Source organism: Falco naumanni, chromosome 6 (genome assembly GCF_017639655.2).
Source record: "Falco naumanni isolate bFalNau1 chromosome 6, bFalNau1.pat, whole genome shotgun sequence".
NCBI lineage: Eukaryota > Metazoa > Chordata > Aves > Falconiformes > Falconidae > Falco > Falco naumanni.
In genome coordinates, this window is record NC_054059.1 from 43,965,130 (window position 1) to 43,980,603 (window position 15,474).

General features: G+C 39.0%; 1 protein-coding gene across 15 annotated transcripts in view; it reads left to right on the plus strand.

Annotated features, from left to right (window-relative positions):
* STXBP5 (syntaxin binding protein 5) overlaps positions 1 to 15,474 on the plus strand; it is a 109,061-nt gene that overhangs the window by 34,167 nt on the left and 59,420 nt on the right. For 13 of the 15 annotated variants that reach the window (XM_040597175.1, XM_040597178.1, XM_040597177.1 and 10 more), the window contains exons 5-6: positions 11,449 to 11,583; positions 12,645 to 12,708. In XM_040597175.1, the coding sequence (XP_040453109.1) occupies positions 11,449 to 11,583; positions 12,645 to 12,708 (199 nt within the window). Of the gene's footprint in view, positions 1 to 6,237; positions 6,359 to 11,448; positions 11,584 to 12,644; positions 12,709 to 15,474 lie in introns of all 15 variants that reach the window. The other 2 variants (XM_040597190.1, XM_040597182.1) reach the window with 2 other exon arrangements.

Here is a 15,474-nt window from a genome sequence, read left to right on the forward strand (position 1 = left end):
AGTCTGAGAAGAGTGTTCATGAATAAAACTGGGTCGTCTTAATTCACAAGCACCAAATTGTTAGGTACTTACTTAATAATCTTTTAAATAATTTATGTTGTGGGATTAAGATTTGCTCATCAGGATAACTAACCTCTCAAACAGGAATTATTTTAAATATTAAATACTACAGCAGAACATTGTAGCAATATATTTTCTAATGATACTTTAATTTGCCAGCTTGTGTAGGGATTTTTAATACCTTGGAAATGTTTGGGTAAGAGAATAGGTAAGTTACAAACTGGAAAAAATGTGCTTGGAGGGGAAACAAAGCTAAATCTTAATACATGGCTGAAACAACTATTCCAGTTGCATCAATATTTGCTCTAGGACACTGTAGATGCCAAGATTTAAAATTATATACATGATTGGGAGTATTTGAAAGTGTGTTGACATTGCAGAAAAGCAGTACTTGTGTCCTGTTTAATAGGAGTTGAGCTCAACACGTCATAGGCCAATTTTATACACATTTTGTTTACAAATTGGAGTTGAATATGTAAGGATTAGATGTGAACTAGAAAGTTGTATCATGGAAAGCTAAGTGTAGCAGTTAGCTACCCAGGTTAAACGATATTCTAGTCTTGAAAACCTCTTCTTGAACTATGTTTAAAAAAAAAAAAAAGGTAAGACTGACTTGTTAAAGAATTCTATGTTCTCCTGGCACAACCTTTTACCAATTCCCTGCTTTGAGCCACATGCAAGAATTACTGCCCAATATTTAACAATATAATTTCTAGGTTGCTTGATTTTTCTCCTCTTGGCAATCTAGTTAGGCTAGCTTGCTTTCAGGCCTGTTTTGAACATCTTTAAGGAATAAAACAAGTACATAGCTTGTTTATAAATGCTTGTGTGTTAGGTATTTTGTATACTTAACCGAAAATTGAATTACCTGTAAATTAATTGAGGATGCAGTCTCTAGTGTATGACTGGAAAGCATTGTGGATTATTGCTTTTCTACTTGTGAATCTCAAGAACAGGGAATGATGAGAAAGCTACCTTTTCATTTAAAATTTTATGCCCATTACAGACTTCATTCTGAGCTGTGGAGAATGTCTTCATTGGGTAACTTGCAGCATTTTAGATTTGAGCAAAACACTTCTTCAAAAGTAGTGGTCAAGAGACTTCAAAGATGCTGCTTTCTGTTGAATCTTTATATGAATTGAGTATCTGCAGATAAGAAACTGTCCATTTAATAGGTACTTAGCTCTTGACTGCCTTTTGTACCAGTGATAATTATTAATTTGAAGCAAGTCTTCTGAACTAGTGATTGAAGTTTCTGATTTATAATAAATCTGAAATTACTGGCAGATGTCAGAAGCGCAGTGCAAAAGAAGCTAATTTTGCAAGTTTTCCAGGCTTTTGTTTCTGTTGCATTTGTGTAGGTTTTGCAGCTGTTTCATGTTCTAGTTAACAAACAAAAGTTAGGATATACTAAACCAATGTCATACTAAACTTGTCCACTGTTCTTTGATTGTGGGGAAGTGGAGAGGCCAGGAAAAAAAGCATAATGATGCTTACATGGAGGTGGTCGCTTTTGTGACTTGTCATGCAAGTTAAAAGTGTATAAGTAGTACTAATTTGCAGAACGCACCATTCAGTGTCTGAACTTATTTAACATCCTAGGTTTTGTACTTCTTTGAAAATTTCTTCAGTGAAGCACAATGTAGTTTCTTTGTCATCTACATACTGTTTACGTGAGGGAGCAACTGGAATGTATTGCGCTCTCCCTTGAGGTAGATGCAGAACAAGTGGAGACCTTATAAGTAAAGATTAAGGGGCAGACAAAGATGTTGGACACTTTTGTGTGTAGATGTTGTAGCTGTGGGAGTTTGCTACAGGACATCTGATCAGGAAGAGGAAGTCAATGAGGCCTTCTACAGACAACTGGAGGTGGCCTCACAACCATAGGCCCTGGTTCTCCTGGGGAACATCAACCACCCTCACATCTGCTGGAAAGACAACATAGCCAGGCACACATAGTCCAGGAGGTTCTGGCAGAGCACAGATGATAACTTTTAGATGAAGATGGTGGAGGAGCCAACGAGGTGCGGTGTGCTGCTGGACCTCATAACAACAAACAAAGGACTGACTGGGGCTGTGAAGGTTTGGGGCAGCCTTGTCTGCTGTGGCCATGAGATGGTGGAGTTCAGGATCATGCGTATAGGAAGCAGGGCCATAAGTAGGACTGCAACCCTGGACTTCAGGAGAGCTAACTTTGGCCTCTTCAAGGACCCACTTGGAGAAATCCCATGGGTTAGGGCTCTGGAAGGTAGCACGGTCCAAGATAGCTGGCTAATATTCAAACACCACTTCTCCCAGATCAATATGTGTGCATCCCTGTGAGTAGGAAATCGAACAATGGGCAAGAGGCCTGCATGGATGAGCAAGGAGCTTCTGGCAAAACTCAAGCAGAAGGAAGTTTCCACGAGATGTGGAAAAAGAGGCAGGCCACTTGGGAGGAATATGGGGATGTGGTCAGACCATGCAGGGATGCGACGAGGGAGGCTGAGGTCTGTTTGGAATTAAATCTAGCAAGGGATGTCAAGGACAACAAGAAGGGCTTCTTGAGGTACATCAGTAGGAAAAGGATGACTAGGGAAAATGCAGGCCTGCTGATGAACTAAGTGGGTGCCTTGGTGATGAAGGATGCAGACAGAGCAGGCAGAGTTACTGAGTGCCGCCTTTGCTTCAGATTTCACTGCCAAGGCCAGCCTCAGAAATCCCAGACCCTGGAGGCAAGAGAGGAAGTCTGGAGAAGGGAAGACTTTCCCTTGGTCAGGGAAGATCAGCTTAGAGATCACTTAGGCAAACCCAATACCCCAAATCCATGGGGCCCGATGGAATACACTGCAGAGTGCTGAGGGAGCTGGCAGATGTTACTGCTAAGCTCCTCTCCATCATCTTTGAAAGGTCATGGAGGACAGGAGAGGTGCCCGAGGACTGCACAAAAGCCAATGTCACTCCAGTCTTCACAAAGGGCAAGAAGGAGGACCCAGGAAAATACAGGCCGGTAAGCCTTCCCTCCAGTCCTGGAAGGGTGATGGAACAGCTTATCCTGGAGATCCATCTTGAAGCACGTGGAGGAAAAGAAGATTATCAGGAGTAGTCAACATGGATTCACCAAGGGGAAATCATGCCTGAACAACCTAATAGCCTACTACGATGCAGTGACTGGCTGGGTAGGTGAGGAGAGAGCGGAGGCTGTTGTGTGCCTTGACCTCAGCGAGGCTTTTGGCACTGTCTGCCATAACACCCTCAGAGGGAAGCCCAGGCAGTGTGGGTTGGATGAGTGGACAGTGAGGTGGGTTGAGAACTGGCTGAACGGCAGAGCTCAGGGGGCTGTGACCAGCGGCGCGGTCAGGCTGGAGGCCTGTGGCCAGCGGTGTGGCCCAGGGGTCAGTGCTGGGTCCAGTCCTGTCCAGCTTATCCACCAGTGCCCTGGGTGCAGGGGCAGAGCGCACCCTCCGCAAGGCTGCTGGTGGGACAGACCTGGCAGGAGCGGCTGATACAGCAGAGGCTGCGCGGCCCTTCAGCGAGACCTGGGCAGGCTGGAGAGCGGGGCAGAGAGGAGCCCGATGCAGTTCAACAGGGGCGAGTGTGGGGTCCTGCAGCTGGGGAGGAACAGCCCCCTGCACCAGTACAGGCTGGGGCTGACCTGCTGGAGGGCAGCTCTGTGCAGAAGGACCTGGGAGCCCTGGTGGACAGCAAGTTGCCCACGAGCCAGCACTGTGCCCTGGTGGCCAAGGCCGGTGGGATCCTGGGGGGCGTGAGGAGCAGCATGGCCAGCAGGCCGAGGGAGGTGATCCTCCCCCTCTGCTCTGCCCCGGGGAGGCCCCATCTGGAGTGCTGTGTCCGGTGCTGGGCTGCCCAGTTCAAGAGAGACAGGGAGCTACTGGAGAGGGTCCAGCAGAGGGTCCAGAGGTGGTGAGGGGGCTGGAGCATCTCCCTTGTGAGGAAAGGCTGAGAGAGCTGGGCCTGTTCAGCCTGGAGAAGAGAAGGCTGAGAGGGATCTTATTGATGTGTACAGATCTCTGAAGGACAGGTGTCAAAAGGCTGGGGCCAGGCTCTTCAGTAGAGCCTAGCAACAGGACAAGGGGCAACGGGCACAAACTGCAACACATGAAGTTCCATCTGAATATGAGGGAAAACTTCTTTGAGGGCAAGAGATCACTGGCACAGGCTGCCCAGAGAGGCTGTGGAGTCGCCTTCTCAGGAGACATTCCAGACCTGCCTGAACACAATCCTGTGCAACCTGTTCTAAAAGAACCTGCTTTAGCAGGGGGGTTGGCGTAGGTTATCTCCTGAGGTCCCTTAAAAACTTCGCCATTCTGTGATACCTGTATAAATATCCTACACATAGTAAAACTGTTGTGTTCACATGTAATGCAAGCCTTATGTCAGACTTGGTTTGACTTAGTAGTATTAGGCTAGAGTAACTTTGAAATAAGCATAGTTAACACCTCGTTAGAGTAAATATTTGAAAGCATGTTGAGAGAGGTACTCAGTGTGGCATTAGTTTTCTTGCCATGCAGGAAGTATTAAACTTTGTGCTGATCTAAGATGTGAAAAGTCAAATAGACATCACTGATGAGCCAGGGACTTCCACAGAACCCATTTGAGAGGGTGAAGTGACAAACTTGACTTAAAATAAAAGGTGGTGTGGGATGACAAATTTGAATCTCCTTTGCTGCAAACCAAACCCCAAACCAATCAGCTTTACGTGTATGAAAAATTTTTTAATTACCTTTTGTGTGATATTTTGCATCCTTCTGGAGCTGAGATTCCCTGTTTTAATGCCAAAAAAATGGTTTACTTGCTTTGTGACTTAGCATAAAGACAAGAACCAGAATCATAGCATAAAAATAGAACTGAGTGTTTAGTGAATGCTTTGCATATTGATCAATGAATGCATTGATAAGTTTAATTTTTAATATGTCAGCTTTTGTGCTGTGGGTTTTAAATGGTTTTTCTCAGCATGAAACTGCAAAATTCAGAGTTACAAAACTATGCTTTAAGTATCTCTCATTTTGTATGGTGCTCTAAACAGCAACTTTAGCATTATGTTCAAAACACACTCTGCCTACAGTGAGTGAGTGAAAAATCCCATTTGTATTTACTTCTTATTAATAAAAAGGCTTTGAAATCTTATGACACATACCTTACCTGGTTAGATATTTTAACTTTGTACCCAGCCTGTGTATTAGCAGATATTACTTGTGGGAGGATTTTTCCTTCCACCTCACTGAATGTATAAACTGACCAATTCTGCCACTTTGTGGATAGCAGAAGGACATGCAGCTTTTCCTGTCTGAGAGCAGGTGATGATAGACGTTGTTTGTGGGGTTTTGGTTGTGGGGGTTTTTTCTTCCCCTTTCTTTGTATCGATATCACTCTTTCACTTCCATTCTGAGGGCTCTTTTTTCTCCCCTGTGGCGTGTGTGTTTTGGGATAGGATTGTAGTGTAACAGGAGGATTACAGATATGCATCCAAACAACAGGTCTGAGAAGTTAAGTATTTGGAGTCTTTGCAGAGTCAATGATTTGCCAAATACAAGCTAATATAAGACACAACAAAGTTTTTCACACATAAGTATGTTTTTTACACTTTTTAAACCAGCTTTCTTCAGAGTGAAAGGAAGTGTTCACTGGGTCTGCTTGCCTTTGTGGTGTCATATAAAGCCTTCTCTTCACCTGGTGGGCTTAGAAGTGTTACTCAATGGTGATCCACTAAATGATGTAATCAGGAGTTTTATCTTGTTTCAAGAAGTTAGCAGGAGAAAGTGAACTTCTTGACTGTCTGGATTTGCTGCAAACATTAATGTTTCTTTCATACAAGATCAGATTACTTTGGAAAACATTTTCTTGAAGCTGTGTATGCAGACAGTCCCACTTGTCAGTGTGGTTGATGGAACTGCAGTTGCATCGGTTGCCTTCTGCTGCCTTCGGCATTGAGGCAGAACCGAAGTGCTGAGTCCTATTAATCTGAGATTTCAGGTTTCAAAGAAACAGATATTTTTTTTTTAAACTGTCTCTGTTGTCCTGTTAGCTGTTTGCCTTGCACACTGATTTTTACAGTGGTGTGAGGCACATAATGGCCAACTGCCATGTTCCTGGGCAGAGTTCATCTTCTGGTCTTTAAGCCCTGCTTGTCTGATTTTTCTTCACCAGTGATGGGCATAATTCTTCTGTCTCCCACAGGAAAGCTACATCTCTGACGTGGCCGTTTTTTTAAGTTGTAGTGTGTGACTTCCCCGATGAGTTGTTCAGCCTGAACTGTATGAGTTGGAGCAAGCTATCCAAGTGTCTTCTGATGCCAAAGGTCTGGTTACTTTGAGTCATGTCATATGCCTATGGGAGCTCATAAAAATGTAGTGCAGGGAATTTTCAGTGGTAAGAGATTCTGAAGTCTAGGGTATTTGGTGTGAATTCCTTCAATACCAAAAAATTTTTTTAGTTTCCAGATCTGTTGACTCGAAAGGCATATGTGTATTGGTCTTTTGTCAGCATTACAAGCAGTGAAGCAGCCCTTTTCTGTTTGTGTATAAGTAAAAATGTGGAAACCCCTTCCAAGTGAAGTACAACTGAAGCTTGAAAAGCCATCTTAAAAAAAGGTGAAATGTGACTCCATAAAGGAAAACATGTAAGTCATGAAATATATTAGGGATACTATATCATAAAACCAGGAATACATACAACAAACTAAAAACATCTAAAATGGAATCTTTTTCTGGAAAATAATCTAAATGGCCCCAGTATTGATCACATCAGTAGTGGCAATTCTATTTCTGTTCTTGGCTCTTGCTTCCCCATTACTCCATCTTGACACCACTAGTGTATACCAGATACTTAACATAGGTACTTCTCAGCTGCTTTTAGAGACAGCCCTTGAAGTGACCATATTTGGAGAAGCATCATTTGGAGTGCTGTTATGGGGTATAAATAGAATTTAAGTATCTGGTCCGGTTTCTATGATATACTGTGTTTATCCACATGGTCTTTTGGGGGGACAATTTTGGGATATATTGAAGAGGAATTCTTCCTCTTTATGTCCCTTCTGCCCGTTCAGGTCTTTTTTGTGCAGGTAGGTATTAAGCTTATTGCAGTTACTAGATCTGGAAATGGATTCTTTGTGACAGTGTGGCAAAATCACAGCCACTGCTAGCTTCCATCAGTATGTCATTCTGACGCTGGCTCTTGACTTTTTGTGCTCATTGAAGATTTGATAAGAGACCGTGGACATGGACTTTTCAGCTTCTGAATTTTACATAATGGCTATCTCATGTATGAAAGGTTGGAGATAGAGGTATGCAGAACACAACTTTGGTAGTTTCACACTTTTTAGAAAACTTTTATTTTGTGTATACAATAATGATCTGAGCAGCTAGCGTAAGTACAGTAAGTGCAGATCTATAACGATAACCTGAAGTTCTAGAAATAGTTTTAGTGACTTGAAAATAAAACCAATTATCAGTGTTTGTCATTCATCAGTATTTGTCACTGTACTTTAAAAGCAGTGGAAAATTCTTAAGAACTTAAAATACTTCATAATGTAGTAGACAAAGGAAATATAAATATTAATTTAGAAGGATTTCTGTTACAATAATACGCTCAGGATAGCAGCCTGTAATTTTTACTTAAAAGTGTAATGCTTTGACTTATGTATTTAATAAATTATATTCTTTAATATTTTTGTTATTAAATTCCTCTAGGGAGTACTATCACTTGCTATGATAACTATTTTGATACACATTGTGTAACAACCACAATTAAAGTTTTTCTTAACTAAGTTAGAGAAGTCACATGGTCTTCAGTTAAAGGAAATCCTTTCAGTAAGTTCACAAACAGCCTCTTCAGGACTTTCCTGTCACTGCCAATACTCTCCTATAAGCAATAGCACAAATTATATTTTAAGTAAAGTTAAAACAAGAATTTTGTGAGGTTTTCTTTTATCAGTGTTTTCCACTGCAAGTGTACCACTGAGTTTTCTGTGGCTTTTAAAATAATTTCAATAAAATAATAAAAAAAATAATAATTTGGTTTTCTTGAACTGTTGGTTCAGGTCTTCCAAATTCATTTAACAGGAAACTGAAATTTCTTGTGGCTTTGTTTTTCGAAGGGTGCAACAGGGAAAAGAGTGGCTTTGCAGATAGGTATACAGTGAAGAGGAAGATTTTGTGCTTAAGGAAAAGTATAGCTACAGTAGAGTACTGTACCTGACTGTTTTGGGGTTGCATAATAGTACTTAATTTTAGCAGTAATCTTAGCATATATCAAAATCACACTGTAAATTTCAGATTAAAAGAATATATCTCTTTAAAGCATTGCTTTTATCTATAAAGGGATTTTTCTTTGAACAGGTGTGCAAAAGTGAAATATTTGGAATAAAGTACTGTGCACAATACTTGCATTATGCCAACAGTACAATCCGCTTCACAAAATGTACTATATTTATTGAGACAGCTGAAATTTCCTTGGAGGCAATGTGAGGAATCTCTTATGCCATGAAAGAGGTGCCTGCAGAAGTCTGCTTTCTGTGATCCTGGCTCAGTCAGTCTCAGGTTGTCTCTTTAGATGCACAAAAGTGCTCTGTCTTTCACAGATGCTTCTGGTTTTGACCAGAATGGCTCAATACAGGAGAGGAGGAGTATGGTACTCTGCTTTTTACTGATACACTGGTTTCAGGCAGTTGGAATTCAAGACAGACTCACAGAACAACCTTTTACTTGTGTTGAATGTATCTGTAGTCTTTTCAATCTGTTCCCAACAACTGATTGAGTTTTCCACATTTATATATGTATCCATCTGTGGGCAGGGAGAGACGGGGGAAGAATGCTGGAGTAGTAGAAATGGCCAGAGCATTATATGTAGTCTTCCGCTTCTGCTGAACTTAAAATGTTATGGGTAGAGTATATTGTTTTGCAACCACAATATTAGAATAATAAGTTTTTGAATGAAAAATCTGCATGTTTCAGAAAAAAAAAAAAAAAATGCTGTCCTTGGTCAAGTATCAAATAAGCAAGACCTTGACCTTCTGTTTCCATCCTCTGAAACAACTCTGAATCCCTTTAATCCTCAGTCCAATTTTCAATGGAGCAAGTGAGGCCACTGAACATAGCCTGTATATTTACTTGTTAGTTTGTCATCACTGGTCCTTCAAATGGTCATAGCTTCACTGGATTTTAGTTTTTAAGAGCTTCTTTAAATCTGTTATATATAACAATGTTGTTTAAAATCTACATAGTTTAAGACAAAGCCTTAATTGCTGAAGAGAGAGAAGCTCAGTACGTGGACTCTTAACGTTGGAAATGTTCTGTAAATTGCTAAAATAAATTTAGTTATTTGAAATTAATCACTTTAGACAAATGTTACTGAACTTCTGAAAGTTGGAGGACATAATTTTCCTATTAAGAAAATAAATAGCAAATCAAATTATATTTGTAAATGGAGTAATATTTACCACATTCAAGGTGAAATTGGATTTCTTCCATTATAGCAGGTTTAGCACTACAAATTCCTTTTGGATTTAACTAGTCATCAGTTCTGTGAAACAAGCTCTAAGAAATATTTTTTAGGCTATAAAAATCATACAAGATTTTTCTGATTGTAGAAGACTGGTAAAAGCATGCTTTGAAGGATAAAGTTAAGAACCCTGTTTTATATGTGCCTATATTTAACAATTTTGAAGTCTCTTCAACCTCCTGCATTTGAGTTTGTAAATATTTTGTGAAGTTACTTGTTCAACTCTACTTTTTACTTAGTGTGGAAACATTACAGTGCTTGCAAACTCTTGACAAAATTAATCTCACTTGCATGGAGAAGGCAGTAAATTGGGTATGGGTCCATATTCAAGAAGAGTGTCAAGAGTATTGAGGAGTTGGATGCTTTAAGTTTTGCCCTTTTGCTATACCAATCGAAGTTGCAGCCCTCACTTACATTTGCCCACCTTTAAATGATATGAAGTAATTTGTTTTTGTAACACAAGTGTTGAGCAACTGTAATTGGCAATATTAACTCACAGATCAAGACAGATAGGCCCATGGTCCTACTCCTGAATATTATTTCTGGCTGCTAGGCCATGTTTTTAGATCCAACTGATGTGGCTGCCAGCTGCTTCTGGCACGTGGAGTGCTGGCACAAAAAGAAGCTGTGGTGTTGCCAAGTGCTGAAGGCTTATGTTTTTATGCTGCATCACTTTCCTCTTCCCCATGACCTGTTGTAGTATGGGAGCTCTGCCACTGGGCAGTAAGATTTTGGGGCCTGTCTATGAAGTGCATGTTCAGATGTATGTGGCTTAGCAGCCAATAAAGTATTTATTTCAAGGACACTGGGGAAACTAAAGTCTTTAACCTGTGGTGTTTGCAGATTACTGTGCTAAGTAAAAATATTCAGTGAACTGGAAGAAGTTGTAACTTACACATTTTAAAACTTATATATAGTCTCTTTTCTGTTGAAAGATCAATGAAAATGTTAGTGCAGCCTTTTGGTTTAAGTATTCAAGCATAAGAAATCAAGGAAGTTTGAAAATGGATGAAGAGTTGCTTGAGTGATCTGTTTTCCCTAACTAGAAAGAAATGAATGATATCAAAAGTAAATGGGTACACTTTTGATCCAGGTAGTATTACTATGGAAGCTTTAACTTTTGAAACCTGTAATACAACTTAACATCTTTTCAGCCAGTAGCAATCTTTTTCATTGCTGCTATTAACCTTTGCTTTTATGCTGAAGTTAAGTGTGCTTATACAGCATCTAATGCAAAGGATCTAAAGCTGTTCTTTGCATAAAAATAATTAACAGGCCGGTGAACTGATGCATGGATTTAGCAAGAAGGGAGTCCAACTGGGAGAAAACAAGAACAAAACAAATCTGTAAAGCTAAGGATTAGAGCTGACAGAACAAATTTCCATTGAGTAATTATTTTACCTTATCACTGAAACACTTCTGAAAGCCCAAGTTTGATAGTCCAAGTAGTTTGGCAGTTTCTTTCAATTTTGGACCTTGACAGATTAAAATGGTTTAGGGTTTACAGTTTCCACAAGGTTTGTAGACCAATTTCAAGTTATGATTTCTGTTGTATAGAAAAATCAGATACTTCCGAAACTGCAGTTCCTATGGACATTATTTCTTTATCAGTTTTGAAGAAATAGTAAGCAATAAGCAGGACCCAAGAGGACAGAAATAACAAAGTTTTCAGATATTAATATTTGCTCTGGAGTTAAGGTCAAGAAAGAGTTCTCTGCTGGTACTGTTACTAGCTTTTGGGTTTTGTTGGCTTTATTTTTTTCTATCTGTAACTGGTCTTATTTCTTCTTGTTTGCCTGTTACCTTTCTTCCACCTTTTGGCAATGTAGACCGTGAAGCATAGGATATCTAAAAGACTTTAATACCTTTTCTGGTGGCTTTCTCTTTCAGGATTACATTTTGTCATCTGCCTTTCCAAAGTAAATGGCTATACGTGGGCACTGAAAGAGGAAACATTCACATTGTCAATGTGGAATCATTTACTCTCTCAGGCTATGTCATCATGTGGAATAAAGCCATTGAACTGTGAGTTTAATCAAGTATTGTCTGTTGCGGGGAGGGAGCAGAAGTATCCCGGATGTTATTAACATCAGTTGTAGAAAAGTCATTGTTACCTAGAGTGGCCTCTATATTAGTCTCCCTACACCAAACGCACACTATCAATGTACAAAAATAGTCATGTAAAAATTTTTTATTTTCATAAATGTGAAATGTTAATGTATTATGTTTCTGCCTATAACACTATTTTATCATAGTGCCTGCAATAGACATAAAAATAATTATCTGTGGTGATAAAGAACTAGAATAATATGTGGTTGGTATTTGGGCAGGCATGTCACTTCTGCAGTTTTGGGGTTAAAGCCCAAAGTACAAAGATACACATGCTGAGTATAAAATCACTGGCTGAAAGTGTGGATTTAAATAAGCTTATTTCAAGAGCAAAGTCTATTTTACAGCTATTGTCATTGCTTCTCCTTTATAAATAATAAATTTGTGCATGCAAATACAGTGTTTTGTTGCTGAAAACATTTACTTGTGTGCTGCTGTTCCTGTGCTGTTATTTTGTTTCCAGAATAATTTCTTTATCTTGAAAAGGTCCGTGAAGTCCATCACTTGCCAAAGGCTGTTTCAACAAACACAATTACCATTAGTCCATCTGCTTCAGTAGCAGGAAGTCAACATAAAGTCTTAACTCTGTGGTGTTTTAACAATGCCCAGCTTGGGCAGTTTATGCAAAAAGGCAAGACCTGTTTTCCAGCATAAAAATAAATGCTTTATCCAACTATGTCAATTCTGTAACAAAAACCAGTAAGACAGTGGTTGTAAAAGTAATGGCAATTTTTCTGTGTTGCGAATAAGCAGTAAAAAAGTCTGTCCTTCCTATAAAAAAACAGGAACTAGGTGCCTAGAAATAAACAGAAATTTATGGGATTGAAGATAAAAGTGATTCCATGCTGAAATGTCAATAGATTGCTTACATTGGAGTGTATAGCTGCAGAATCTGTATTACTTGCAATCATTTTGTGATGCAGTTTGGGGCAGGAGAGTTGTTTTTTTTTAATTAAATGGAAATATTTCTTGTTTAGGTCGTCCAAAACTCACCCAGGACCTATTGTCCACATTAGTGACAATCCAATGGATGAAGGAAAGGTACGATATGTTTAAAGACTATTCAAAAACTTTCAAGCAGGACTTCTTTTTTTGAAGTATTACTACCACTGCTTTTTAAGGAAGGATTAAGCAGGGATGAGTACAGTGTTGAAAACAAAAGAAGGCTAAATCAAAGTTGTAGGCTCTGAATATAACATGAAGCAGGGTGCAGACATGACTGTAGGACACAGTACCAGCATAATTGAATGTATCTTGTATTCGGAAACACTTGAAAACACAGTTGAAAGTGTTTAATTGTAAAAAATCTTGGGAAAAAAAGCAAAGAACTTTATTTATGGTAGTAGAAAAATGAAGATGTTACCAAAAATGTCATAACCTGAGTGCAGAAATAGTGGGATGGAAATTAAAGAAACTTTAATGCTCTTGGGTGTTGCTGTTTCCTAATTTCAAAATGCTTATTTATATGGAATACGATGCACTTGGTCTAGCAGCTTATGGAATTTGAGGTTTGACATACTCCCATTTAGCAAACAGCATCTATTGATTAAAACTTGATTGCTTAAAACTTAACTGGCCTGTAGTACAACTGGATACTTCAGAAAAATAAACTAAAACATGTAGGACAGAGCTATGTATTAGACTTGTCTCTTTCTTCTTTTGAGTTAGTATTAACGTAATCTTTTTATCTTGACAAAAAGTTTTACTGTCTTGCGAGGGCTTCATCAATGTGTAACTTTTATGTCCTGAGATATAGCAGCCACAAAGAAGAACTTGGGTTATAAAGTCAATGGTCTTGAGTTCCTCCTGTATTACTAAAGGAAATCTACAGGTATTAATTACCCTTTGCTTTGGGACATTGGTTATGAAGCTTATGCAAAACCAACATAGAACCCATAACTTTAGTTCACAGTGAAGACTTCAAAAATTAAAAGAGAAAGCAAGGAGTTAAAGGCAACATACTAACATTTTAGGTGACAGTAATTACTGTAGTAGAAAATCATACATTCCCCACTAAAGTCATGATTGTAAGACTGTGCTTCAGGTAACAGACCTCTTCTACAAGTCTTGCGATGGGATCACATAACTCACCCACTCTATGAAGGATCTTCAGCCTCTTTAATTTGTGTGTTCCATATAGCTGTTTAGCAAATCTTAGCGATCTACTGTTGTTCAGATCCCCTGGTCCACACTGAAGAGTAAACAAGAAGGGTTTTCTTTAATTTTTACAATAGGATTAAAGCAAAAGATGAAAGGATTTGAAAACAGTAGTCTTACCTGTGTCTTTAACAAAAGTTTGTAGACCCCTGATAAAAGTATCATTATAATTTAGCCAGAGACACCTTGATGCCACTTTAAACACATTTTCATTAATGACTCCACTTTAGATTAATCAGGTATAAGTGATTGAAAAGATTGATGAGTTAAATTCTGAATGATTTTTGTCAGTGTAATGTCTCAAAAATATCCTAGAGTTTTGAAGTGCCGTTTGTGAAGAATCTTGAAGAAGGAGGAAAATAATTTTCCTTACTTCTGTACCATATATGCAGGAAAAAATATATTTTATTTAGTTGCCTTTCATTTGACATGTTAGTGGTGGATAAAACTGAAGAGAAGGGGAATGATACTATTGTCTCAGCAGTAGTTTGAATGTTTTAATAGCATGCTGGTTAAAAGCTTGTATCCTAGACACCTGAGGTTTCAGTCCAACAAAAAGAATTTAATGAGTAGAGTTTTCTCACTGCAGTAAGCTTCACCCCAATAAGTGCGTAATGAATGGATTTCTCTGCAGGATTAGGTTTGAATCACATTCCAGAGTCATGAACTCTAGGATATGAATGCAATGAAGCTATGGTAACTTAAGAAAAGACAAACTACTTATTCTGGTATATTCCACCCCCACCCCACATTTAGTTATTGCTAAATAAAGTTTAGGAATTACTTGTTTTATCAACCAGGCTATCAATCTGATGTTTTAGAATCTGACCTTGCACTCATATTCTATCCCATAGGAAAAATATTGCTGAAAAACCTGTACAGTTGCAAGAACCTCCTGTGTACTCACTTTTAAAATCTGTTCGTGCTATTAGCCTTCTAATCACTGTGATTTTTCTAATGTTTAAAGTTAAAACAAAAAATACAAAAGAATAAGCAAGATCACTTAAAATAGTATATATGACACTGTAGTGAGGGAAAAAATCTAATACTTTTACTAGATCAAATGTGTCTTAACATTTTTAGCGTATTCTAGTGCTATATAGCACTGTAACAGATCAAATATTTTATCTGTAAGGTGGAAAGAGATCCTGTTTTATTTTTCATACTGGAAATAACACTACACTGTAAATCTTAACATGCTGAAAAGACTGTCCAGACAAAACCTCTAGGTGCCTTGATTTAGATCTCTATCCTTGACTACAATGGCATGTATGTGAAGGCAGTGTTTTCTTATATGTGATACAAAGGCATTCCTCAGGGCACTTCTGTTTGCTCACAGGAAATTGGCTGCTTCAACAGCCGGTAAATCCCAGCAGCCAACCACTTGGGGTTTTTGTATGTCCATGCTGGGAAAAAGAAATGAGAGTGAAGGCGTGCTACGAAATGCTAGGAGCTGCATCTGCTGTAGCAGCATTGCTCGAAGGAAAGATGTCACAGTAGATCCCAGCAGCTATGAAAGATGAAGCTGCATTGCCGCCTTCTACCTAACAAGTGCCAGCTTTGTTACTACTACCTTATGTTGGCCTTGTTTTGTTTTCCTTGTCACTTAAGATTGTTGCGTAAGTATTTTACTCTCCTATGTTAGACAAA